Source organism: Arvicola amphibius, chromosome 2 (genome assembly GCF_903992535.2).
Source record: "Arvicola amphibius chromosome 2, mArvAmp1.2, whole genome shotgun sequence".
Classification (NCBI taxonomy): domain Eukaryota; kingdom Metazoa; phylum Chordata; class Mammalia; order Rodentia; family Cricetidae; genus Arvicola; species Arvicola amphibius.
In genome coordinates, this window is record NC_052048.2 from 35,794,013 (window position 1) to 35,820,561 (window position 26,549).

Here is a 26,549-nt window from a genome sequence, read left to right on the forward strand (position 1 = left end):
AGGCATGCTCTGCCACGCACAACTTTCCCTTGGGTGTTGGGGACTTGAACTCAGCTCCTCAGGCTTGCACAGCATGCACTTTGCCTTCTGAGCCATCTCCCTACGCCCAGAGCATCAGTGTGATATTAGATTGTACTCTTAAAAAATGCCAAAGCGGGTTTTTTAATGACACTTTTAAGTCCACAGCCACTATCTTCCTGTATAGTTTATGGTTAACAAGAATTGAGCCCTTCCCCTGTCACAGCTGAACCCTGAATAATGGAAATTCTGGGTAAATCCTCAAGTAGTGATGGGGGTCACGATGGGGTCAGAAGAGGCGAGGCAGAAAACCACCTATCTTTGTTTGAAAAGTCCTGGAATTGCTCAGATTTCACCTGTCCCTGACTGACACAGCTCTGGGATTCTCCATGATTGCAAAATGACCCATTCTCAGCCCTGCTGTAAAGATGATTACATCTTGTTAGATCTGTGCCTTGGGGGTGGAAAGCGAGGCTGGGCCCTGGAGCTGGAAGCAGGGGACCTCATTAAGCTCCTAGCTTTCTGTGAGTTTTCATCTGAGCCAAAGAAAGTCCCACTCAGAGGGAGCAAACTTCAGGAAAAAGCTCGATTTCACTGACTCACTTTGTTTGTTTTGAGGCGAGGTTTTTGCTTTGAAGCCCTGACCTGTATAGAACTGTCCTCAGACTTGTAGTGATCCTCCTACTTCAGTTTCTGGAGCAGTTAGAGACACGTGTTTATTGATTATTGGTGCAATCCTTTTAAGGAGTGAAAGATCAGTGAGTGTATTATACCAGTCCGGCTGTCTGCATCTAGTAGTTTTTAGTATACACTGCTCAAGCTGGAATCAGTGGTGTCTTGTAAAACCATCTACACTCAGGGTTCTGCCTCATGTGGGCTTGGCCAGGACTCCCCAGGAGCCTGGATTCACATATCTGACACCTGTTTACCTACAGAGAAATAAGAGCCTGGAACCACCCCCAAGGAAGTGGATTAAGTGGGAATTCCAGGCAAATGTGATGGCCACCCTTTAAATGGAGAAAGACCAGTGCTACCTGGAGAGGTTTTAGTTTCAGGGAGGAAATGGACAGTCAGGGGGTGGGTGGGGTGGGGGCAACTGGCTAGCAAGCTCAGGCAGTAAGCAAAGTTGAATAGGCAAACCAGTGTTCACAATTGGGCTCTGAGCATGGTCTACGTGACCCTGAAGCCACATGCTGTGTTCTGCTACTGGATTAAGCCTTAAGCCTTAGTCAGCTGCTTTGCCATCACCCAAAAGCCTGGGGGGAGGAGACAACAGCCCCCTTCAGATTCTCTTCCACCAGCTTGTCTTGAGATTACTCTACTGCCTCTATCCCAGGATGGTCTTTAAAATACACAAAGACACCTTTAGATGCACACCCCCGTGCTTCTAGGCATCCCCCTTCCCATCGTATTAAAAATAGCCACATGAGATCTGCCATTCTAGAGCTCAGGCTGATCCTAATACTCCCTGCCACCATGGCATCCCATGAGATCCGTGGTCTGAGCAGAGGATAGATAGTACACAGAGTTGATTTCTGGGAGCAAGGTACGCAGATACCAGCCTGTGGGAGCAGGCAGCTCTTGAGGTTTGTTTCTCAGCGGCTCAGTGTGAGATGTCAGGAAGAGCTCAGCAGGGTCTGGGTACTTGACAACTGTGGTGCTGGACCAGTGGCGGGGCCTGGGTCGTGTGGAGGAGCTGCCTTAAACCGCAAGGGTGCAGAAGGATGCAGATTGCCTGGTATTATGCTGGAAGTGATCTCCCCACCCTGCCCACTCGGAGATGGTGGCAGGAGGTGGTACACCTTTAACCTTACACTGGTCTGAGTTCTCAAATGGGAAGTACTTGCCCTTGCTTGCAGCAGAAAGCAACTTGATAACAGATGTGATTGATCCCAGCTCACTCAGACATGCACACAGTATCTTCTGTTAACGCCTAAGCAAGATTAGAAGGTTCTATAGGCTCCCCCACCCATGGATGGTAGGCAAGAGCTCTACCACTGAGATATATTCCCATTTGTCCATGTATTTTAAGAGTTATTATGAATTCTTAAACTTGGTGGGGGTGGGGGATAGCAAAGGGCTTTCGCTGTCCAGTGCTTCCTGGTTCCCAAGAGACGGCAGCTGCCATCAGTTTTGCAGCCTTGAGATTTCTGTCACTCCTAATACTCAGCTCTACTTAATATTCTGTTCCTTCCTGCTTGCTGCTGAAACCACTCCCTATGGCTGCTTCTTTCAAATGCCAAAGGAGTTGCCGAATGAAACACCCCAGGTAAAACGGTGGGGCACTGTAACTGTGCTAGGGCTGTGCTCTCATTGATCTGTCTGTCATCTGCATTCTTGTCTGTTGATCTACCATTCGTCGGGTTTAAACTCAGATGTGCTTACACACATACACAGAGATATAAGCACACATAGCTCTGGTCATTATGTAGCCATTGATGGCACTTCCTCTGGCTTGGAATCATGCTCACTGGGTACCAAATCTGTATTCCTTCCGCAGGGAGCTGTTCTTACTCCTATATCTGCAGAGATACAACATTTAAAATTCCCACAGCGAGGAACTTCAACTCTCCTACCCATTAAAAACTGATCTATGAGGATTGAGTTGTCTGTATTTTTGTTCATTTGTTTTTGTTTTTCAAGACAGGGTTTCTCTTTGCAGCCCTTGTTGTCCTGGAACTAGCTCTATAGATCACGCCGGCCTTGAACTCAGAGATCTGCCTGCCTCTGCCTCCCCAGTACTGGGATTAAAGGTATATGCCACTACTGTCAGGTGAGTTGTCTGTTTTTTATGTAAAGTTTGTGTGGCATTTCTGCTGTGGATCCCTGGCATCCTCCCAAGGGTGCCAGTGAGTAAGGAGGGGAGGGCAGCAGAGAGAGTGAAGGCAGCTCACACAGCACAGGAGCTGCCTCTTATACACTGTGGCCACCCAAGGCAGGCTTTCCAGTGTGACCATGACCCTGGTAAGGAGTGGCATGGTACATCCCGTCTAGTACTGGTGGGCAAATCAGGTCCAACCAGAGCAGCATGACCTTGGTTAGGGACACTCCCAGGCCCAGAGGAAGCCTTGCCAAGACCACAGGGGAGAATGGGACCAACTTTCAAGCCCTCTACATTTATCAGTGGGAGACTAACTTTGGTGGTCAATATTTAGACACATCTGGAGGAGGGATGGCCTTCCACCAGTGAGCGATGAAAAAGTTTTGGGACTCACCTCCCTGCCAAAGACTTGTAAAGACCTTTCCAAGTCTACAGATGGCGCTAGAGAGATGGCGTACTCAGTAAAGCACTTTTGTGTAAAAAATGAAGTTTGATCCCCAGATGTTGTGGTGTGACCTTGTAACTCTAGTGATGGTGAGAGGGGAGGCAGAGAGAGCATCCCTGGGCAGCCAGCCTGGCCTGCATGGTGACATTCTAGGCCCATGACAGACTGTCTCAAAGAAAAAGTGGACAGTGTCTGAGGCTGTCTACCAGAGATGGTCCTTAGCCTTCACCACATTTGTGTATACGTGCACATACATACATACATACATACACCCACTCACCCACCCACAAACTTAAACAGACATATACAATTCAGACAGACCTGAGGCTCAGTTCAGTGGTAGGCTTTGCCTCAAATGCTTGTTGTCCTGGCATCTAACCACAGAACACCTCCCCAAACAACCCCACAGAGGGGGGTAGGTAAAGTGGTATCAGGATGACCCACACACCCTAGGTGGGAACCCGACTTTGACTGTGATGTGCTGTGTGTTCTCCTGCTCCAAGCTTTCAAGGACACAAGAGACTGCTGCCCAGACTTCAGGGATCCCAGCCAGTACACCTATGTGATCTCTCTGGTGATCGGTAGTCTCCTGTGGTTGCTAGCCAGCTCCCTGTGCTTTCTGGGAGGTAGAAGCCTGCCCCTGACAGGTGCATGGAGTGACCTACTTGGGTTTGTGTCAGGCAGAAGAGGGTTTGAATCCTATCTGGGAACAATGGCAGGATGTAAACTTCCTGCACAGAGTGCAGCAGGGACCCAGGTCTCTAACTTGGCAAATTAAATTGTGGGACACTCATGGAGCTGGGACATAGGGTGGGGCTCTGCTCTGACGGATGCGTGGCAGCTTTGCCTCTGCTGTGTGTAGAATGGTAACAATGGGCTGGGAGGGGCCAAGGGTAGTCCCTCAGATTGGAACTTCAGCCCTCAGGAATGCAGATTCTCACTTGGCTGGACGCTTTGACCATGGACAGGGATCTGAATGAGGATGACAGTGAGTAGAACCTTGGGTGGAATGGGTCACCTCTGCAGCCAGTACTGAACGAGATCTGGCTCCACATCACTTGCCTTCCCTTAGCATCTCGGTCTTGATATCTCTTCCTTCCTTTCTTCTTTGCTCGGGAAAGACAGCTGGTGGCAGCCAACAGCCTCTCTATTATAACCTCTAGAGCAATGGGCAGAATGCCACAGTTACCTCAAGGGCATCTCCCTTCCTACTATATGGCCTGTCTGTGTTTGTCTCTCTTTTCTCCAAGTGACAGTGACCCTCCCTCTCCCCCTAATCCATCCAAATAGAAGCCTGACCCTCAGGATCCTTCTGTCTCATTCCTAGATGCAGCTAACGTACAACATCACTGCCCAAATCTTCACACACACCCTCTTGCCTGTCACGGTCCTGGTCACCCCAGTCTGTCATTATCAGGATAGAAATACAATGGGACCGAAGGGCCGCTTAAAACCCAAGAAAGGAAACAGGTTTCAGAGGAAATAGACTATGTTTACATGAAAGAACGTTTGCTTCCAGACTTGGTAAGGCAATGCAGTGGTGGTTGTGGCAGCAGCATGTGGAGAATTAGGGCTATTGTTCAAATCCTGGCTCTGAGTTAGATTGACTGTGTGGTCTTGGGCCAAGACACCTAATGTCTCCAAACCTCCATTTCTCCATGTGTAAAAGGAAATTGGATCAGGAGGTCTGAGTGTGGGGACCACAGGGGTATGGGTACAGTGTCATTGAATTGCTTTCTAGGTAGGCAAGGAGGGGCTTGCCGCTTTTCTGGGAATCCTAGAGAGGTCTGTAAACCAAGCATATCTCCATGGACCCTGAGACTGAAAGTCTTCTCATACCCAGTGACAACTCTTTTCTTTAAGCTGTGGCTCCTTAGCAGACTTGGAATTTACAGGTGGCACTTCCCTTCCCACTTACAGGTGGCTAGCAAGTCGGGTCCGGATTCAGATCCAAGCTCTGCCTCCAGATTGCTGGGTGACTCAGCTCAGCCTACTCGAACTCTCTGGACTTCATTTTCCAAGGCTATATGGACTGAAAGAGAGAGCCGAGGGACCTAGGGGGCGGGCGGTGATAGGAGAACTGGAGGAAGAGAGGTCTGAATGTCTCTTTAAAGCTAAAGTGACAATCCAGTCACACACACACTCATGCACACATGGAGTGCTTTGCATACCTAACACTCGTATGTGCCTATTGAATGCCTGCTATTCTCAGTATTCTCGAGGAGCACCCATGCATGGAAGGGGGTGAGATGTGGCGTGTGATGTGATGGGCCGGTGTGCATTGAGATGCCGGTGCTCTGGAGAGGATACCATTGGGATCCTGTTAAGACAGAGAAGGTTCTGAGCCAGAGAGAATAGCATTGGGAAAGATAAAAGATGAGAGGCCTTCGCTGTTAACTGTGTTTTCCTCTACAAGAACAATTCTTTTCATGCAAAAGAAAATTAGTTTGTGACTGGCAAGCAGACTCCACCTCTCCATCTGTCTTTGCAAGGCAAATCTTGGCAGCAGATTACTTGGGGACTTGGAGACAGATGCTGAGGCCCTGGGGACAAGGAGGCAGGGATTGAGCTATGAGCACTTCTTTCTGCTCTGCCTGTGTGGACTGGTGGCCTCAGGTTGAACCTCTGGGCCTCATTTTGCTGTTGTACGAGTGGGAAAATGCAGCAGTTGCGGCGTGAAGAGGCCACTTCTGTGTGAGCTTAGACAGTGTCATGTGCAACAGGGTAAGGTGCTCAGCCAGACAGCTGCCCCCAAACTCACCCCAACACAGTGTGGCACAATGTTCTGCTGTGCCACTCCTGTGGTACAGGAAATGTGCCCTTCTGGGGGTCAGCCTGGAGTCCTTTCTTGTTTGGGTGGAATGGGGGTATAAATTTAGCACTGAAGTACCGGGACAGCCCAGAGGTCAGGGTGGCTCCAGGGTGATGGATAGGGCTTGAGTCACCCACCTTCCATTCTTCCCATCATCCTGTCCCTTTTTTTGGTCTCTAGGAGGTCACGGCAGCCACATGGCCTTTCTCTGTCTTCTCTTCAAGGGATGGAGATTGGTGCCCTAGTTGACCCAAGGCTGCCGGATAGCCAGGGCCATCCCAGGAGACAGAAGTGGCCTTTCTCTTTACAGTTGACATTTTACTTGTTGTTTTCTAGTTTAAAGGAACACACATCAAGATCAGCCCAGGGAGAGAATGGCTTTTATATGCCAGGTTCAGGGCAGGAGGCTGTCACACACGGTCCCATTATGTGGGCATCAGTTTCGATCTGTGTGGCACCTGGGAAGGCATGGCATGTTGGAGAGCCCAGGACCATAGCTATACACAGCCATGATGACCCTTGATCCCTTTGACTCTGGGACTGGCATATACTCAGTCCTGACTTTAATATTTACTGAGCTCTTGGGAACTACAATGGATGGGTACATGTGAATCCTGGCTCAGAAAAAACCCCATTCCAGCCTCCACCTTCCTGCCCCTCTGAGAGCCCTTCTCTGAAGGTGAATATTTCCATCAACTGTCTTGTGAGGATCCAAGGAAGGTGGCAAGATACAGCTTAGCAGCCAACCCGGATGCCTACTTCATTCCCTACAAAACATTGGAGTAGGACAAAGCCACACTTACTCGGCAAGGTGTGGCTGCTTTCATGCCAGGAGTGACACCCAGTAAGCGAGACAGGGATTTTTAAGCCTATGGAGTCCAAACACCTCTCACCTACCTCTTTACAGAAGACAGTGATTGACCCTGGCAGCTAAGCATTTTAAAACAGTGAACTCATTCAAAGCAAAACCTTTCGAAGAACTTGGGACCCTGCCACTTCGTATCACAGCCACCCCTCTTCCCACTGAGAAGGGCACTCCCTCTAGCTACAAACCTACCCCTGCATGTTTTCTACCTTGAAAAGAAGCCTTAGAGATACAGGTAGCTTGTCTCACTATTAGAGAAGAGCCTTGCTAACTTGGAGGGTGTCAGGGAGGAGTGTCAGTCTTTATGACACTCTTTTTCTCCAGCCACTGTCCCCAGCCGCATGTTGCAATCTTCAGCAACCCTAAGCCCCCCTTCCAGGAGAACCTGGCTGCTCTCCTGGAGAGCGATACTGTAGTCGGAGGCCGCTTGTTCCTTTCCTGGTCACCCAAACTTCCGAAACAATCACACATAAACTATATTATTTAAACCACTGCTTGGCCAATCACTTAAGCATATTTCTAGCTAGCTCTTATATCTTTGGTTAACCCATTACTATTATTTTATATTTTATCATGAGGCTCGTGGCCTACTGGCGAGGTTCCAGCGGGTAGCTCACATCTTTCTCCTCTGGTAGCTCCATGACTTCTCCTTACTCCATCTATTCTTTCTCTCTCTCCCTCCCCCCCTCCCTCCCTCCTCTCTCTCTCTCTCTCTCTCTCTCTCTCTCTCTCCCTCCCTCCCTCCCTCCCTCCCTCCCTCCTCCCTCTCTCTCTCTCTCTCTCTCTCTCTCTCTCCCTCCCTCTTTCTCTCTCCCTCCCTCTCTCTCTCTCTCTCTCTTCCAGCATGGCTATATTCTGTCAAACCACTGTCCGAAAGCAGCTTCTTTATTTATTAACCAATAAAAGCAACACATATGCAGAAGGACTTCCCACACCACGAGACCCGCTTAGCATTCTGCTCACCACTTATATTAGCCTAGAAGGAATGGGCCATACAATTTAATTTTGGTACAAGTAACAATCTAGAGGGTTCTCTGATGTTTGTCCTACAGTGGGGATCAAACTTGTGTGTGGTGGGGAAGCTCTCTATCACTAAGTCACACTCTCAGCCCAATCCAGGGTTTGGAAGAGGTGTCTTTCCCAAAGAATGGGGTGTTTTGTGTGTACCCACTCTCAGTTTTCAGCATCCCCTGAAGTCACTGCAGATTCTGCCCCATCTCCTTCGCTGCTACAAAGTTTGGCACTATCCCCTTGGTGTCTTTATGGCAGGTTTGGCTGACCTCAGTTTTGAGGCTGAGAGTCCTGTGGCGCCCCCTGATGAGCTCCTGGAAGGACTGCCCAGCTATGACTGGCTTCTTCAAGGGTGCGGTGAGTCAGAGCGGTCACGGTTCCTACAGCTTCATCCTGGGGCTCTTGTTGGTTGGGGGGTAGATAGGTCAGTGCTGAGAGAGCTTCCATTTCTCCTAGGGTCTTGAGAAGTATGGGGAGTGGGATTTGATAGAGAGTAGGCAGTGTTCTGTGATGCTGACCCTTCTGCTACCCAAATGATACTGGTTTTCAACTTCCTATTCTGTTTGCTGGAGCCAGACCTTTTTACTTTTCTTCTTTCTTTCTCCTCCTCCTCCTCTTCCTCCTTCTCCTCTTTTCTCTTTAATAGCACAAGCTGGCCTTAGAACTCACTCTGTAGCCTAGGCTAGCCTTGAACTAGCACCAGGCCAGCCTTTTCATTCACTGCACCAACACCTGTTCTTCTAAGCTGGGATGATGTCTTCCCTCCCTCTCCTCTAGGAGGACAGGTCTTCTTTCCATCCCTAGAGTCCCTGGGAAGGTCTCAGGAGCCTGCATCTTGGTCCTCAGTCCTGGAGCACAGGTGAGTCTCAGTGCATTTCCACATGCTCCTGTTTCTCCATGGGAACTCTCTTTGGGAATGCTCTGACCCTGCCTCCACCATTGAAAAACCCTCTGGCGATACCCGCTCCATCCCAGACCCACTGAACCAGATCTCCCTGGGGATATCGCTTGGGAATCTTCAGCGTGTTGGGTTCTTCAGCAGTAGAAACCACAGAAAGTATCAGGGCTTGGCAAACTCTGGCCTCTGGGTCAAACCCAGCCCCTAGGCTGTTTTCTGTGAGTCCTGTGATACTGGAATCCAGCCACAGTCATTTGTGTGTACATTGTCCTTGGCAGCCTTTGCCCTGCCACTGCAGAGCTCAGTAGACCCATGCCTGTCTGGCTCATGCTGCTCAAATGTTGACGGGTTCTCTGTTTCTGAAGTCCTCCACCCCACCCTCCCAATCTCTATATCAGGAGGGGGGGTTGTATCTATACCCCTTTTGTTTCAAGAAGACTGTCACAGAGCTCTGGGTTCCAGCCAGCTCTGTGCAGAAGGGATGTGGTGAGGGCCCCTCCCAAATGCACCTTGTGGCTCAGCATGTGGCCTGCCTAAAGATGTCTTTCGGAGTCCCTGTCACTCTGTGTGTGCACACTTCTGTTCTGTATCTGCCTCCTGGTCCTGGCATGAACCCATGTGACACTGCGTGGCTAGCTCTGTTGCTCATGTGGGACCCTATACCAGGCCTGGCTGTGCTGGGATCCGTGAGATTTAGGAATAGGGAGCAAATGGCTTTCCAGGCATCCGTGAGACTGTGCATGTGGGAAGGAGGGGGGAAAGGACAGAAGGCTCCTTACTAGGTGTTTTGGGGAAAGACATTAGGAAGGAGGTTCCTGGATCTCCGCGAGAAAGATTTTCCAGAGAAGGGGCTGGAGAGGACCCACTCCATCACACTCAAGCTGTGACCTCAGGACTAGCCCTCAGCTAGTTATCGTGCATGCTCACAGCTCTTCTGACAAAGATCCGGGTCCCTGAGGGAGGGGACCTTAGTAGACCTTAGTCTGTTTCTACCTCCTTAGGACAAAGTAGCATCATCTCTAGACCTCAGGTTCCCTTATCTGTAGAAGCAGGGCCATTCATCTGCTACAGTTTGGAGATGAGATAGTGTAGTAAGAGGAGTGGGCCGCATCCTGACATCAGGGTAGCTTAACCCCCGAAATAACCACAGAGAAATTGTATTAATTAAATTACTGCCTGGCCCATTAGTTTTAGCCTCTTATTGGCTAACTTTCACATAATAGTTTAACTCATCTCTATTAATATGTATCGCCACTTGACTGCGGCTTACTGGCATGAGTCTAACCAGAGAACACGGCGTCTGCCTGTCTCTGCTTTCTTTCTCCCAGAATTCTGTTCTGTCTTCTCCGCCCACCTAAGGGCTGCCCTGTCAAAAGGCCAAGGCAGTTTCTTTATTCAGCCAATGAAAGCAACACAAATACAGAAGGACCTGTTACACCAAGATAGCCTGGAGGCTCTTTGCCAGAGACTTCATCTCCCGCCTTCCCCTCACTGAAGGGCTTTGAGTAGTGATGGATCCTGAGGGCACCAACATTGTCGTTGGTTTCACCCCTTGCCAGCCACAGCTGCATGGACTTTTGGGAGACGGTGGAAACAGTTAAGGGTGGGTCTTATTGGAGGAAGCAGGTCCTGGCGCCTTCCTGTTCTCTCTGCTTCTTGTCCTCCAGGTCAGCTGCTGTACACCTCCACAGGTTCCCACCATGGCTCTCTGCCTCACCGTGAGCTCAGAAGCATGGAGCCAAGTGACCATGGAAACTGTCAGCCCTAACTCATTTGTGACCATGGAAACTGTCAGCCCTTACTCATCATCTTCCCTCCCTTTAAGTTGGTTTTCTCAGGAGATTTTTTTTTAAATTAACAACTTAGCCTCTTTCTTAAGCCCCATACTTGGGCTAATGTGGGTTTTAGGCCTTCAAGAATGTCCTGCCTACCCTGAGCACCCTGTCACGTGGTCCCCTTGCCTAGATGTCTCCTGCACTGACTCCTTAGCACAGTCAGGCCTTGGATTCTTTGCTCTTCTGGCTTGAGTGTTCCCCTACACACTAAGGGACTAGTTTTGGTGAGCCCACAGACCCCTCCCAGAACTCTGCTCCTTTGTCCTCTTTCCAGCAGAGTCCCTGTGGTGACTGAGGAGGTGGCCCGGGAGGCCTTGGTCAGCTTCGTGAACTCTCAGTGTTGCTACAGCAGTGTGGCTGCTGGCAACATCATCATCCAGGAGCTGAGACAGCAAACCCTCTGCAGGGTAGGGAGGCCATACCTGGGGGCCTGGGGACACTGAGCCATGGGGGTATTGGTCCTGGGAGTGCATGCAAACAGTCTCTTCCACAACTTCCCTATTTTGTATCTAATAATCAGAACATAGGAATCTCATCATGATGGACAAGTTCATGTGTACTAGGTATTGTTGAAAGCAGATAAGACCATGTCAGACCCTCCCCCGCCCCCGAACTGTCCATCACAATTCAGGGTTGTCCACAGTGTCTGGAGCCAGTACCGGGGATTAGGAGAGGCTGAGATGCTTGGCCAAACACCTATGGTTAGATGTGGTAGATCTAGGGTTTAAAGTCAGAAGCCTAGGCCTCCTTGAACACTTCCCTGAGGCACAGACTGACAAGGGACCCTCTACTCCCCTGACCCTGGCTAGACTCTGTGTCTTCCAAGTCACGCCTGTGCCTTGGAACTGGAGAAATCTCACCTCTGACATTCAGACCATAGATGGTGCTTCGCTCTCCTGCACACGCAGGGCCCTGGGACAGAATCTCAGGACATACTTGCTAGTGTCAAACTTTTACTCCAACAAGACACAATTAAGTAGAAGTCAGCCCATGAGAGTGGATAGGTCCTGGATGTAGAAAAAGACCAGCTTGCAGCCCTATGACCTAGGCAAAGAGATGACCTCTCTAAGTTTGAGAGAGAGAGAGAGAGAGAGAGAGAGAGAGAGAGAGAGAGAGGGAGGGAGGGAGAGGGAGAGGGAGAGGGAGAGGGAGAGGGAGAGGGAGAGACCCAGGTGAGGCCCAAGGTCCCTTCTCACCCTAGGTCTGTGCATAAGGATTAAGGAGAAGGACCTTGTCATGAGTCAGGGAGTGCTTAGAGCAGGGAACCTGGGGCCTCCCTGGACCATGGGCTCCTATTGCCCTGTGCAGGATTTGTCCTGTAGATGGATCCCATGTGGAACTTCATGGGGAGCTGCGATTGCACTGGGTCCTGGCAGGGGTAGTCACACTTTTGTTACCGGCAACCCCTGCCGGTGGAAGCGTCATCCTGTTGCAGCACAGTGCTATCGCCACGAACGGCCAGTGCGGCTCGTGATGCTCTGGTGTTCTCCTCTCTAGTATCGCCTGGAGACCTTCAGCGAATCCCGAGTCAGCGAGTGGACATTTCAGCCCGTCACCAGTGAGTGAACTGTCTCGACTCAGTTTGCTTGGAAGGGACAAGGCTGGCCCTGGGGGGAGAAGGGGGCATCTCAGGACTTGGCTCAATCACTAAAGCTAAATCTGATGCTTGTCTTTGTTGTGGGGTCCTGGTTTCCCCACTTACTATAAAACAGTGGGATGCCTTTCATCGTAGAGACTCCCCAGTGCTGACCCTGGGAGGTGATTCTGCCTGGGAAGTAGTTTGCAAGAGGCTGAAGAAAGCCTAGCATTTGACTTTGACTGCGAAGACAGCATTGGGCTTGGACATCCATCTAACACCCCTAAATTTCTAGACCCTCAAGTTCTGCAGTGCTCTAGAGGCTTCTCTCTTTTTTTTCCTGGGAATAGTTTTGTTCTCTGCTGTCCATCTCTAGTTCATTCTTCAAACCCCAACCTGGTGTCACCTTCTCTAGGAAGACTTCCAGGATTTCTTTTTCCTCTTCTCTCCCAAGCAGAATGCACGAGCCTTTTTATTTTCCCAGCCCCTTTATGTATGCTTTCAGTGAGAGAGCATGCTGTCTGGAAGGGGAAGATGGGAACAGGGTAGCGGGTACGGCGGCCATGGTTCCTGCTCATTGGTCCTTCAGTGTTCCCATCCTGTGCGGACATCTTATACACAAGCTTCAGTTTAATCGTCACCGTAATCCTAAATGCTAGGTGCCCATTATTTATCCCCATGCCAGAAATAGGAAGACTAAATTCCAGAGAGGTTAAATCACTTTCCTAGGCTTACACAGCTGGGAAGTAGAGGAGCCAGGATTCAAACCCAGATCCAAAGTGCTTAACCTCGGAGGGCAGGGGGGGGGGAGGGCCCTGTACCCACTCCTCTGCAGCCCGAACTCATGATGTGCACACCAAGGAGGGGAAGTCATGCTGTTGGGTAGAAACACAAAGGTTTATGCCTGGTGCCTTTTGCGGTCCTCACAATGGCCCCTTCTGTGTCAGACCACTCGGTGGATGGACCGCAGAGAGGTGCCTCTCCCAGGCTCTGGGACATGAAGGTTCAGGTGCCTCCGATGTTTCAGGAAGACACCAGAAAGTTTCAAGTGCCTCACTCCTCTCTGGTCAAGGTAACAGCTGATTGGGTCATCCCGTATTGCTCGCTAAGTCTGTTTCTCACTTTCTCCGTGCTTCACCAGACTTGCTCCCAAGGCCAGCCTAGTAGGCCATGCCTGTGGTAAAAATAAAACCCAACTTAAGAACAGCATGTATCTTCGGGAGGCACCATTCACACAGTGAGAGGGCCGTCACCAGCTGGAAATAGCAAGTGACAGCATTCCTAGGGCAACCGTGTGCATGCATGCTGCATGCATGCTTCCTTGCTTGGTTTTTGCTTGAGAGTGAGGTAAGTAGCGGAGGGCTCAATGAAACCGACACGAGCTCAGATCGGAAATGCAGCGGGTAAATGGCTTGCTGAGCAAGCATTGGGCCTGGGTTTTTATTCCTAGCACATATGTAAAAGCTGGGTGTGGGGGCTTGCACCTGTAACCCCATCATCATTGGGAAACAGAGACAGGAGGACCCCTGAGGTTCCCTGGCAATCCAGTCCAGCCAGAGTAGTGAGCTGGAGGCTCCGAGAGAGACCTTGTCTCAAAAAGTAAGGAGGGCAGTGACCGAAGCAGACACTTAAAAGACTTCTGGCCTCCATGTGAGCTGTGCAGACACAAGCGTGCAATCCACCCCCACCCCCACTTCACCGAGCTTTTCCTTGGATGTCAGTAAAAGAACAGTTTTGATGTCTGCTGTATAGGAATCTGTCTTAGCAGGAGGTGTGGAAACCTGGTGGTTGACTGACACCCCCACTCTCTTCTTATCTGACAGTTGGCTGTTTTCTCATTAACACTTGATTTAAGAATGTAATTTGACTCCTTGAGTCCTCAAAGTAACCAGACACAGAGGAGCTGAAGGGGGTCACGGAAGCATTTTGCTCGTTTCTGGACAACACAGAAACTATTTCCATCTAGCGACAGAGTCTAGCAGCTAGCTTCTTGCCTTTCACAAGAGTGTTGTCTGTTTCATGTGTTCTCAAGATCCACGTGAGTGGGTGACTCAGGCAAGTCAGCCTTTGTGGTTTAGTTTGACAGGAAGCTAGAGTGTGAGCTAGCTGAGGGCTCTCAGCATCCGCATCTTAGCACGCAGGGAAGCCTGGGCTGGGCGGGGATGTTCTAACTTGAGACCTTGGGTTGGCCTTCAAGGCCGCTTTGTGTCTCCAGCTACTTGGAAGGGTCTTTCCCCCTTATATTTCCCATCGTAGTCTAGGGTTGGGAGAACAAGGCCGTCCAGGATTTCCTGTCCTCCTTTCTCCCGAGCAGAATGCATGAGCCCTTTGAGTTTTCCAGGCCCTTTGTGCTTACGTTCAGTGTGAGAACATGCTGTCTGGTCCTGTTTAGGGACCTCCACCCAAGGAGCACTCTTCCCTTTCAGGAATGTCACAAATGCCACGGGCGTGGCCGCTATAAGTGCAGCGGCTGCCACGGGGCCGGCATGGTGAGTCATGGGTGGGCATAAGAGTAAGCGATTCTGTGTGGGTGTTGGGGTGGACTTAGGGATGGCGGGGCAGGGAAAGGGTCTAGAGGCTCCCTGCATCAAGTGGCACCTCAGTGAATCATCTTCCCTTTCTAAGTCTCCAGTTTCCCATCTGTGACTGGGATAGTCAGAACAGGTGGTTGCGGGAATCTTCACTCACGCTTTGATGGTGCAGTTTAGGAGACTCTCCTCTTCCTCGTCACACGCATTGAGGATCTGCAGAGGGCTGGGCCCTGTCAAAGAATGGGTTCTAGGACCATGCTAAAATGCCTTCCCAAGAAAAGATGAAAACAACATCTGTCCCTTTTCCCAAGGTCCCAACTACAGACTCAGGCACAATTCCATCTAAGCTTATTCTGGAGAGCCAATGAGTGTATTGGTGTTCTGAGGGCTGCTTATAAGGGTGTGGATGCTCCTCCCTCAGCATGCTGGATCTGAAATACCTTAGCTAGCAGGTGGTTAACTGTCTGCATAGATGGAGTCCCCCTTCCCAGACCTAGATACTCTAGCGCCTCCCTGAGGCAGAATTGCGTATAACAGACAGTGGAGAGTGACATGAACAGAGGTGAGAATCTTGTGACCCTCCCCACCCCTCTGTGAGGGGGTGTAAACTGTCAACAATCTCAGTTTGGATGAACTTTTGCAAAGGGGGTACAACTGAACACCCCAACATGGTGGGTGGTTGCTTGACTGTGAGGCCACTCACTCGCAACAGAGCCCTCTGTGGAGGATAGCCATGAGCTCTGGGAAGTGGACACAGAGAGGTGAAGTTCAGAAGGCTTGGAAGGTGAGGTAGAAGGGCTAGGGCTATCTTCCCAGTCTGCTGCAGCACACCAAGACATCCTGGGTTCACAGAGGCCAGACCGCTGGCTCTGGAGGCTAGAAGTTCATGCCAAGGCTCCCTATTTGGGTCTGCTCATTGGACACACATTGATCACCTGCTGTCCCACCATGCCTCTCTCTCCATCCAGGGGCCTGCTGGGCCCTCATCTCTCACCTGCTCATGACGGGTCCCAGTGGGCTGTCCCTGGCTTTTTTTCCCTCTCTGTATGTCCTCCTGCCATTTGCCGCCTGTGGCCTCTGCAGTCCACCCCCGACTCCAACCCCACCTCCTTGTGATCTTTTTGTTCTTTCTTCCCGGGTGCCTCCTTTCCTCCTCTCTCTTCTCCCCGAACTTGCTTTGAACGTCAGGAGTCCACCCCTGGGTGCTTTCCTAACATTGACCTGCCATCACCCTTGTCTTCAGTCACTATGATGCTGGCTCCTTCCAGACACTTGGTTGGAGGCAGGTCTTGGGGCTTTGGAGTAGGGTCAAATCAGAGAGAAGAAGCAGGGATCTATGGACATGAAGTCTTGGAACCCTGTGCCTGGCATGGTGTAAAGTCACCAATACTCAAGATACAAACCACAAACCCAGGGGAGGAAGAGACCTGGGTCAGGGTCACAGGGCTGGGCACTGCTTCTGAGAGAGACTTCTGCTGGGTCTGGGCGTGCCCACAGGTGAGGTGTTCGTCCTGCAGTGGTACCAAGCGAAAGGCCAGGCAGCCCCGGAGATGCCATATGTGTTCGGGATCCGGCAGGCGCAGGTAGGAGTGTGTTTGCACTGGGTGGGGGGAGGCTCTCTGTTTTTAGGTTTCTTTCTGGTCATGGGTCACTGGTCCTCTCACCACTCTACCACCAGAGTCCGTGCCTACTGCGTGCTCTTGGACTTCGTGTGTGGGTGAGCTTGTTTCAGGGCCTGGCATTTCAGGAAGTGCATCAAAAGTATGCACGTGTGAGGAGATGGGGCGTGGAGAGGCACTCTAAGGAACACCAGCGGGAAGGGCCAGTTTAAACTCCGAGCCAAGGCTCTGGGTGAAGCATTCTTTATATAACTCAGAGAAGGGCCTAGGTGGAGGAGCTGCTTAGCAAGTTGGTGGACCAACTAAACAACCCAGAACATTCCATCTCTGCCCTTGGGGCTTTGCATACAGTGGGCTGTGATGTCTTGGAACTCATGTCCTCTCAAACTATATAGGCCGTGGAAGGGAAACAGAAAACTACAAGGAGTGAAAATGTCTAAAATTATATTAGTCACTGGCCAAGGGTTACTGTACCTTCTACCATGACTAGTGAAGAATGTATTTGGGTTAGAACATTCATTTATTTCATTTTTCAAGTATAGAAACCCAGTTCAAATTGGCTGTGGCAAAAGGGTACATTTATAGGCCCCAACAACTGTACAGTCTAAGAAGATATTTATGTCATGGTATCAGGTCTGGCTAGATCCAGGTGCTTAAAGAGTGTCACCAAGCTGGAGTGGTGAAGGGACCAGGTTAAGCAGCCTGGTGGGAAGGGACACTCTTCTGAAGAGTTCCCAAAACATTCCAAGGTGGTTCTTGTACTGACTTGGGTCCATGTTTGTGTTGGCTTGGTTGCCAGACAAATGGAATGGGGTAACCAGCCAGGCTGAGATCCCAAGCTGGCCACAGAGGGTGGGAACAAAAAGCCATGGAACCAAGTGGCCTGGGCATGGGGAGGATAGACTCCTAAGGGGCTACCCCACTCCAGCTGTCAGAGGAGGAAGAGGGTGACGGTGGGCAGGTATTTGTCTTCTATTGGAGAGGGTTGGGGCAGGGACCTCTGGATACACAGGAATACTGCTCACTGTGACCACAGGTGCAGTACCTGCTCTGGGAGGGGGAACAAGACATGTGCCACCTGCAAGGGGGAGAGGAAGCTGGAGCACTTTGTCCAACTGGTCATCATGTGGTAAGTGACACCCAAGGGCCTGATTTGGAGGAGGGGGGTTTGATGCTGGTACAGAGAACTTCCTCCTTCTGGGGGCTTCTACCTGGTCCAGGAGGGAGCAGCTGTGGTGGGAGAGAATGCAGGATGGCTTTGGCTCTGAGCTTACTTTTATTCTCATTTTCCAAGTTACTACTCCTACGACTTTGTGTGAGTGTGAGCATGCTCAGATGTGGAAGTGCATGTGTACATGTGAAGGCACTTGGGTACCGTGGCCCTCTTGTAGAAGTCAGGGAACAACCTGTAGTAGTCGCTTCTCTTTCCACCATATTAGATCCTGATATTGAACTCAGTTTGCCAGGCTGGACAGCAAGCGCCTTCACCCCCTGAGCTATGGCCCCGGCTCTAGCTTTGAGTTTATATTGTCATCATCACCTGCTGGGACAGCAGCCACAGGGCCTGTGAATGCTGATGTCTGGGATAAAACCATGTATACGTATCCCCAAGGTCAGCCATGGATGTGCTCCTATTACGAAGTCCATGTCCTGTCCCTGGCCAGGATAAATGCTAGGCAAACAAAGGCACATGGGGATTGGCTCCTTGCAGGCCAGGGTCCTGAGCTTAGAGAGGCTGTGCGCTAGCTCCAGCTGCCAGTCCCAGCCCCCATTCACCACCCCGCTTAGGTGTGATGATTAATGATTTGAAGCTGGGGCCGAGACCCTTTTGTTCCATCCTCCAGGAAGAACAGCCTGTTTGAGTTTGTGTCCCCACACCACCTCCACTGCCCCGGGGAGCTGCTTGCCAAAGCCAGAGGGGAAAACCTCTTCAGGGATGAGAATGCCATGGTAAGAAGGTGTCTTAATACACAGGTGGCAATGAAGTTGGCATCCTGAAGATCTGGCCCTCTGCGGGGTTTAGGGCAGATGTGTATGGTGGGGATAGAGCTGCCCAGACAGAGATGAGGCCCTGTGACTCTGAATGGAGTCTGGTGTTAGGGCCACAAGGTCATCGGCTCCTTGCCCAGGCGGGTGGGATGTTGAGAGGACGTGGAAAAGAGCACCGGGTTGCCCGTGTTATGAGCTAAAAAGCTGTAAGGGAGGTAGGGCTTGTCTCCACGTGGGAGAAGATCTCATATGGGATATTCCAGGGTCTGAGTCAGTGCTGTATGAAGCTGCTAACCTGCTGCTTGGGGTTCTGCGCCGTTCATTTTGTGTCCACCAGACACACGGTGGGAAGTTTCAATATTGGTGTGATACATGACCCATGTGCTTTTTAGTCCCAGCTTTATATCAGAACTTAGCCTGACGGTCAGCACACAGTAGGACCCCAGAAAGGGTCTTCTGGAAAACACCAGCTGCAGGTGGGAATGTAGGATCTCTGCACCCCTCCCTTTTGTCCTGGATTCCCCGAGCCAATAAACTGGTGAATGATGTCTACAGAGTTTCCCTCAGCTTGCTGTGTGGCCTGGGAGCCTTTCCCCCATCACTCTCTGGGCCTACTCTTCTGCCTAGTGGAGTTGGCCCTAGGATCTTCCATAGCTTATGTGGGGGTGCTCTGGGAGAGAAAGTGAGGTGCCCTGTTTGTCTCTCCCCAGGTGTACCCCATTGTGGACTTCCCCCTGCGGGATATCTCCCTGGCCTCCCAGAGGGGCATTGAGGAGCATAATACCACTCTGGCCTCCCGGAGGGCGCGCATCCTTCAGCAGGTGAGGCAGGGAGAACTGAGGATTGAGGACGAGGGCTTGGCTTGGGGCTGCTTCTCTGGTCACAGAAAAGAGAGGGGGATGAGGCTTTACCTGAAGGAGTGAGGGTGCAGGAGATCAAGGGCTTGGGAAATGTACAGCCCAAAAAACTTCAGGGTTGAGGCAGTGTGCTGGAGTTGGGGGCCAGCATATCACACTGAAGAGGCAGGAGGAACCATCAGTCACTGGGAGAGAGGACTGGAAATTTATTCACAGGAAATGAGTCCTAGTGTGATTCTAAGTCCCTCATAATCAGAGAGCGGGAAGGAAACCCAGTCAGTACCCAGATCTTAGGCCGGTGCACTGGTGCATTTGGGAAGTTCCGATGGTGGCCACCAGGTGGCAGTGGAATCACCATCTCTGCAGCATGGCATAGCCATACACTAGAGTTCTTGGGGTCTGCAGAGATTGCTCAGTGAGTAAAGTGCTTGTTGCTCGAGCATGAGGACTTGAATTCAGATCTCAAGGTCCCACATAAATATTCTTCTGTAGTGACACTATCTCCGGGGGCCCAGGATCTGTGAGGCTCGCTGCCCAGCTTATCTGGTTCAGTGTGGGTCTGTGTCTCAAAGAAAAGATTTCCCGTGCTGACCTCAGGGAACACCCTGTGCTTGAGGTTGGTGATGGGGAACCTGGGCATTTCAGGCAGGGCTTAGATTCTGGGTCTCATGCATCCTCATGCGATCCTGGGGCAGCTGGGGCATGCTGGGCAGATAGGAATCCTGGGCAGCTGGCATCCTGGGCAGCTGGGGCATTCTGAGGAAGCTGGGGCATCCTGGGGCATCTGGGGAATCCTGGGGAAGCTGGAGCATCCTGGGGCAGCTAGGGCATCCTGGGGCAGCTGGGGCATCCTGGGCAACTGGGGCATCCTGGGGTATCTGGGGCATCCTGGTTCAGTTGGGGCATCCTGGGGCAGTCGCTTCATATGCCTTCATGGCTGGTTTCTTCCCTGACTGCTGCTGTGGGCTAAGGGTTTCAGGTGCTACCCTGTGGCATAACCTGCTTTCGTTTCTGTCTTTCCCAATGAGCCCCACATCCCGTTCTCTGCACATCTCTCCTGCTGGAAGGAGAGAGAAAGCAAACATGCACGCTTTAAAATGAACTGAGACCACTTGGGATCTGGAAGGGGACTTAAGTGAGCTTCGGGCACTGCAAACTCCATTGCCTCCCAGGGCCAGGCAGTCTCCACTCAGCTCTGTGTCTGCACATGGCAGGGAGCTCTCAGACTGTCTAGCATCCAGGCATTTACATGGAACCTTCTAGCTTTTCAACATCATAACAAGAATCTGAGCCAATAGTCTCTGTGGTGTCCCCTGGTCCAGTCTGAGCCCCTGGGTTATTCTTATAAATGCAGGCCCAGAGACTGGAAGGAATTTCTTAGGAGCAGCAGTTCCTTTGTTAGCCATTCTGGAAGTTAGTATAGACTTCTGGGGATCTGGGGTGGGGGACTTGGGACCTTGTCCGTAATCCAGACACTGCAGGACACACCCAGTGGGCACCTGCTTCTCAGTTCTGGCACTCTCTGGAGGTTTGAACTAAATCCTCCTCCACTGACCCTCAGTGTCTGAAAAGTCATGGGGTTGGTTCTTATCTCAGGTTGGGCTCTTCAGAGCAGCCCTAAGAAATGCCTATATGAGTGTCATTTACTGAGGAAGGGGTGTTTGAAGGATCAGGGAAGAGCTGAGAGGGAAACCAAGTCAGTTATAAGGCAGCTTCAGTCTGACCTCAGTCTGACCTCAGTCTGACCTCAGTCTGACCTCAGTCTGACCTCAGTCTGATCCCAGTCTGATCCCAGCGTGGCTCTGAGCTGCAGTCATGCCCCAATGCCAGGAGGCTGGGCTGCTGCCTTCTTGGCACCATCTGCCCTGGACATGGAAGGTAGGCTCTACAGCCCTCAGAGTTCTCTGCAGAGAGCTGGGCTATGGGGATTGGAGGATCTGGGGCGGGTGCAGCAGCTGGTTGTCAGGAAATGGGACTGGGCAGGGACAGATCACCCACTGGTCTCCCGGGGCTTTGGCATTGGGTGGAGTGTCATGGTGGTTATCCGATAACCCACAGTCTGGGCTTGGCCACCTCCCAATATCTAAATTAACGAAATGAGGAATAGGCAAAAGCAGTGAAAGATTTACTCAATGCAGCACACTGGGAAGAGGCATACATAAAGAAATCTAGTGACTCCCTACCTCCAGGTTTGTCTTTGGAATCCCGACAGGCTTAGGTCCTGGTCAAGGTGTGGCCCCACCCATCACCAACCCATCAGATTCCAGGCTCTCCCCTCTTCTGCAAGGTGCCTGACCCCTGTGTGACTCCTTGGGATCCACTGTGTCAATAGTCTGCCAGGGAGGGACACGAGTGCCAGTCAACATAGCTCGACTCCTGCTGTGACAGTCTGGCTTGAGTAAAGGAGGAGTCCCAGATGGGACATTACCTTCAGCATGTGGGACAACATGACTCGAGCAGCTTGCACACACTGGTCACTGTGGCCAATGCGAGTCCTTTCACAACATGCTGACCTAAATGATACGGTACATGAGTGACTGGTGCAGTCTCTAAAGCCTTCCTCCCATGACAAGCTAACCTCAAGCAACATAATCTACCGTGGAAAATCCTGGAGCTGGAAAGAGAAAGGCAGGAGATGTGCACATTAAAAAACATATTTTTACTTTTGAGGGGACAGAATGAGTGAGGTCACATCTGGGATTCTCTTTTCTAACTGGCCTTTGGTCCTGATTTGATCCTGATTGAGCCAGAGCCAATGCTCTGTGACAGTGCTTTATTCTTGTTATAGAAGATGGGGAGTAGAATCTAGTCATGAGGAGGTGGCAGCCACCACAGTGAGCACAGTTCCAGCTGCTGCAAGTGGATAGTTAGAATCCTCTCCGTTGTGGAGTACAGCCAAGAAGCAAATACACAAGCAGTCAATTACGAGAGGACCGTCTTCTGAAGGGCTGAGGGCTTGGGTGGTTTGTGGGCTTAAATCCAGATCTTGTGAACACACAGTGGATAGAGGCGGGGATGCTGCTGCTTCTTGTAGAAGAGTCTAGAAGCCAAAGTGTTCCTGATCTTCTTTCTGCCCAGGCCTCTGAGCAGCAGCCTTGGCTCCTATTTTTGTGTGTCTGTTAGTCCTTATTTATGAAGTTTTGCATATCAATTTTGGTGGGAGTGTTTCGGCTTTTGCCTTTGCTTTCCAAAATGACCATTTGTGCCATTGTTTTTAGCTGATGAATATGAGTTAGTTTTATGATCTCATTTGTCACCCCAACTTTGAAAAGGTTTTGACCACATTCCATATATAAGAAAATCAAGGTCTGAGAAATGGAGCTCAGCACCACACAGGAGGGGTCCTGGAAGTTTCTAACCCTGTTCCTGGGCAATGTCCTATGTTCCTAGGTCCTCCTCAAGGGCTCTGCTCTGTCCCAGTATGCCTTGGGGACTCATGGGCAGTTAGAAGAGAAATCTGAGCAACCATCTGATGGTTTCTGATGGGGAGGGCTTTCAGCGAGTGAGGAAGGTTTGGCCCCTAGCTGTCACACCATTTTCTTGGGTTTGGGATCCTATGTCCGAGAGTGGGGTGTGGAAGCAACATGAGCCAAAGGCACAGGGCAGACCACAGAAATGACCCAGCGACATGCTACTTTAACATCTGAAGGAGCCACAACTGTAATACCAGCTGTGGGTTGCCCTTGCCAACAGCCAAATAGTACTAGGAACTAAAGGTGACAGGCACCCCCTCCCTTCACCTCATAAGCTCTTCTTCAGCAGAGCTGAAGGTTTTGAACTAACTACTCAGAGAAGGGGCTAGAAATGAGGTTCTGAGGCCGACTCTGTGAAAGATAGAGAATTCTGCTCCCTCTTCTGGGTGTGGGTGGTGGGGAGCTGTTTAGGAAGAGGTGGGTGATGGGAGAAGATCTGAGCTTGACGCGGGGACTGCTAAGGTGAGGGGCCCAGGCTTGTAGTGTTTGATGTTTAGGACCCAAAGTCTCAAATGCCTCTTGTTTTTCTATCTGCAAAAAGGAGAGCATTTGAGAAAGACTGCTCTGAGGCTATGCTGACACACAACTGTGGAGGTGGCGGAGGGACATCTGGCCAGATAAGCCTCACAGAATCCACCAAATGCTGGCATTTCTCTGACATTTTATCTTAAAACCAAAATCAAAATCAATAAGCCACTCGAGACATCTCTCTGCTGGTTTGGATATGAAAGTATCGAAAACAACTTTGTTCTTTACCCCCATCCAGTACCTCATGGAGACATTTATGCTTCTGGAAATGTCTTAGGGCTTCCTTGAGGTCCCCTGGGGATACCCATGCCTCACTTCTAATATCAGACAGTGACTGAAGATAAATCAGTTTTCCCAGGACGTAGACCATGGGAAGGAACATGGATGGGCAGTTAGCTGTGAACTTGGCACATCTAGGATCACCTGGGAAGAGTCTCTCCCAGTGAGATTTTGTTTAGATCAGGTTGTCCCATGGGGGATTGTCTTGGATTGTGTCCTTTGAGATGGTAAGACCCATCCACTGTGGGCAGCGCCATTCTGTAGGATCAAGTCCTGGGCTGTGTGAATGCGGAAATGGATGATGAACAGGAAAAGGCAAGCATTCCTTAGTTATTTCAAGTTCCTGCATCAGCTCCCTTCTGAGATGAGACGGAGAGTAACATGGAGTTAGGAGCCCAAATAAACCCTTTCTCCCCTGAGTTGCTTTTGGTCTGGATATTTTATCACAGTGTCAGAAATGGGACTAGCATAGGAGTGCAGCAGGAGGTCCATCTAGATGGTCAGCTCCGGACATCCTGTGCACCCAGCTCTGCACGTTACCCGGCAAGCCTGGGGAAGCTGATGCTGCTTCGTAAACCAATGGGTGACTTGACTTTGACTCTGTGCTTGGCCGTTTGTTTCCTTAGCGCCAGACCATCGAGCTGATCCCCGTCACAGAAGTTCATTACTGGTACCAAGGAAAGACTTCGGTCTACTACATCTATGGCACCGACCACCAGGTGTATGTGGCTGACTACCCCAAGAGATACTGCTGTGGATGCACGATCCTCTGATGGACAGAGCTGTCCCCAGAGTCCACCGGTTACATTTGACAAGGGGACAGCAGTGTCCTTTAAGTTTAGTTATGTTGGTGGATGTTGGACCACCCCTTGCAAAGTCCAGAAGTCTTCCTGAACAATTGGTTAATCATCTGTCCAGACTCCACCCCTGATGGGGCTCATCTGGTGGGACCCATGTTTAACTTATAAGAATTCTCCTAAGCAAGTTCCTGTAGAATAACGAAGAGAAGTAACATAAATGGTGGGGGCTCTGCCTCCCTCTAATCTAATACCCCAGTTGTATGTGGGGTCTTGTATTGCTGATCCCTATTTTAGTGTGGATTCTGCTATGAGCCTTGGAGCGTGCTCAATGGTATAGAAGTGTTGAAATGTAATTACAGGTTGACTTCTTCCCAGCACCTTTGCTTTCTGTCCTCTGGACTGGAAACACTGCTTTAGCCACTGCTGAAATAGTTCCGTTGTATCGTGCTAGGTCTGAGGCTTCCCTTCAAGGTTAGAAGGCTGTGGCGGTTCAAAGATGTTCGCTCTAGTCATCCGAAGGCCACTTCCATCTGGAGCTGCCCACTAGGCTACCTCCATCCAGTCTGGATTTCCTCACAACACAGAAGCTATGTGGTGGCTGTCGTTCATGGGTACCGTGATGGCTGATGTTGACTGTGAACTTGCCAGGATCTAGAATCACCCAACAGCCAAACCTTTGGGCCTGTCTATGAGAGAGTTTCTAGATTAGATAAACTGAGGTGACAATGTTGCCCGTCTTGACTGTGAATAGCTTCATTTTATGGAGTGGGGTCTTTGACTGAATTAAGAAGGAGAAAGTGAGCTGAGCAGCAGCATTTATCTCCTTCTGGAGCACAGACGCAATGTAACCAGCTGCCTCATGCTCCTACTGCTGTGCCTTCCTCCCCGTGACAGACTGCACCCTTGAACTGCAAGGAAAAATACAACAAACTCTTCCTTCCTTAGGTTGTGTTTGTTTGCCAGGCATTTTGTTGCAGAGGACATGAAAAGTCATCAGTATGTGTGCTCAATTGAAAAACAGAGGTCTCTCTCCAAAGTTCAGAAAAACAAAACAAAACTCACCTGTGTTGCAAGGGTGGGGTCCCTGTGGTGAGCTCACGGGACGGATTTCATGGAATGTTTTCTTTTCGAGTAGATGTAGTTTGGGATCAGAAGATATGAACTGGGTCCTACTGTTGGAGCTGGGCAGGCAGAGGGAGCTCCCCGTAGTCCCAAATGCTGGGTCAGCTTTGGAAAGATGGATCACGAAGGCCACCATGATCCTGACTGTGAGGAACCAGAAGATTGTCATCTTATGATACCTGTCCTTGAGTTAGAACAGGTGCTTAACAGAAGCAGTGGCCTCTGCACGTGTTTCCCTATGGGCCGTCTGGAACTCCCACTTGAAGTCTATCTTACCTGTACCATTTGTCTTGGCCCTACCCTTCAAGGATAGTGCCCTGGGAGGCTGGATTGGGAAGGGCATGGGGGAGACAAAGATGCAGAATGTTTGTGCCATCTCTGCTACTGTTTGAGCCCTGGATTCCCCCATGCCTGTTTGGCTATTTCTTTATTTCCTGGACCGGGCAAGTCATACCTCGCGAGGTCTGGATGGGCATCCTGGTAATGTTGATGAGAGAAACACAGTTCATGTGGGCTAGGTAAAGTGTCTCTAGCTCTCTCAGGATTGGGACTGCGGAGCCAAGCAGGAACTGGGCTGGGTAGTCAAGGCGATAGGAGCCCAGTGGCTGAGCTGAGCCTGAACCAAGTGCTTTCCACGTCCAGACTTTGGCTCCTGCTCTGGCTGCCTGCTGCCAAGTCCGTGAGCTCTACAAGGCTGGAGGGACACACTCTTATGCCGAAGTGCATTAGGACACCGGCAGCAACTGCTCTCTAGGGACAGAGTCTTGTGGTGGCATGGGAAAGAGAGAAGTCTCCAGCACAGATCTCTCCTTTTCTGCAGTACCACCGTATTCTAGTGTGGCAAGCTATTGGCATTTGGTGGGTGAAGGGCAGGCAAGCAAAACTTCAGTTGCTAATCCCTTGGCAAAGTCAGCCATACATGTCATACAGCTTTACAGTATATGTATCCCACTGGTGTTGAAGTTCAATATAAGCAAACACAGAAAGCTATTTCTACAAAGAATACTCATTTTCATATAGTGTTCAGCTCTGTTCTCTCGAGTTGCCCCTTACCTTGTTTGAAATACCAG

At 50.6% G+C, this 26,549-nt stretch overlaps 1 protein-coding gene across 2 annotated transcripts; it reads left to right on the forward strand.

Moving 5' to 3' along the window:
- Nucleotides 1-4,244: 4,244 nt before the first annotated feature.
- Ssuh2 (ssu-2 homolog) lies at nt 4,245-24,330 on the forward strand. Of its 2 annotated transcripts, none has more exons than XM_038320857.1 (12): nt 4,245-4,272; nt 8,231-8,329; nt 8,750-8,831; nt 10,980-11,112; nt 12,203-12,263; nt 13,229-13,353; nt 14,708-14,770; nt 16,310-16,395; nt 17,468-17,560; nt 18,276-18,381; nt 19,131-19,241; nt 24,184-24,330. In XM_038320857.1, exons 1-12 carry the CDS (start codon nt 4,245-4,247, stop codon nt 24,328-24,330), a joined length of 1,134 nt encoding a protein of 377 aa, XP_038176785.1. The 2 variants fall into 2 exon arrangements, with proteins under 2 accessions (XP_038176785.1, XP_038176784.1); XM_038320856.1 differs by having other exon boundaries at nt 10,983-11,112.
- The last annotated feature ends 2,219 nt before the right edge of the window (nt 24,331-26,549 follow it).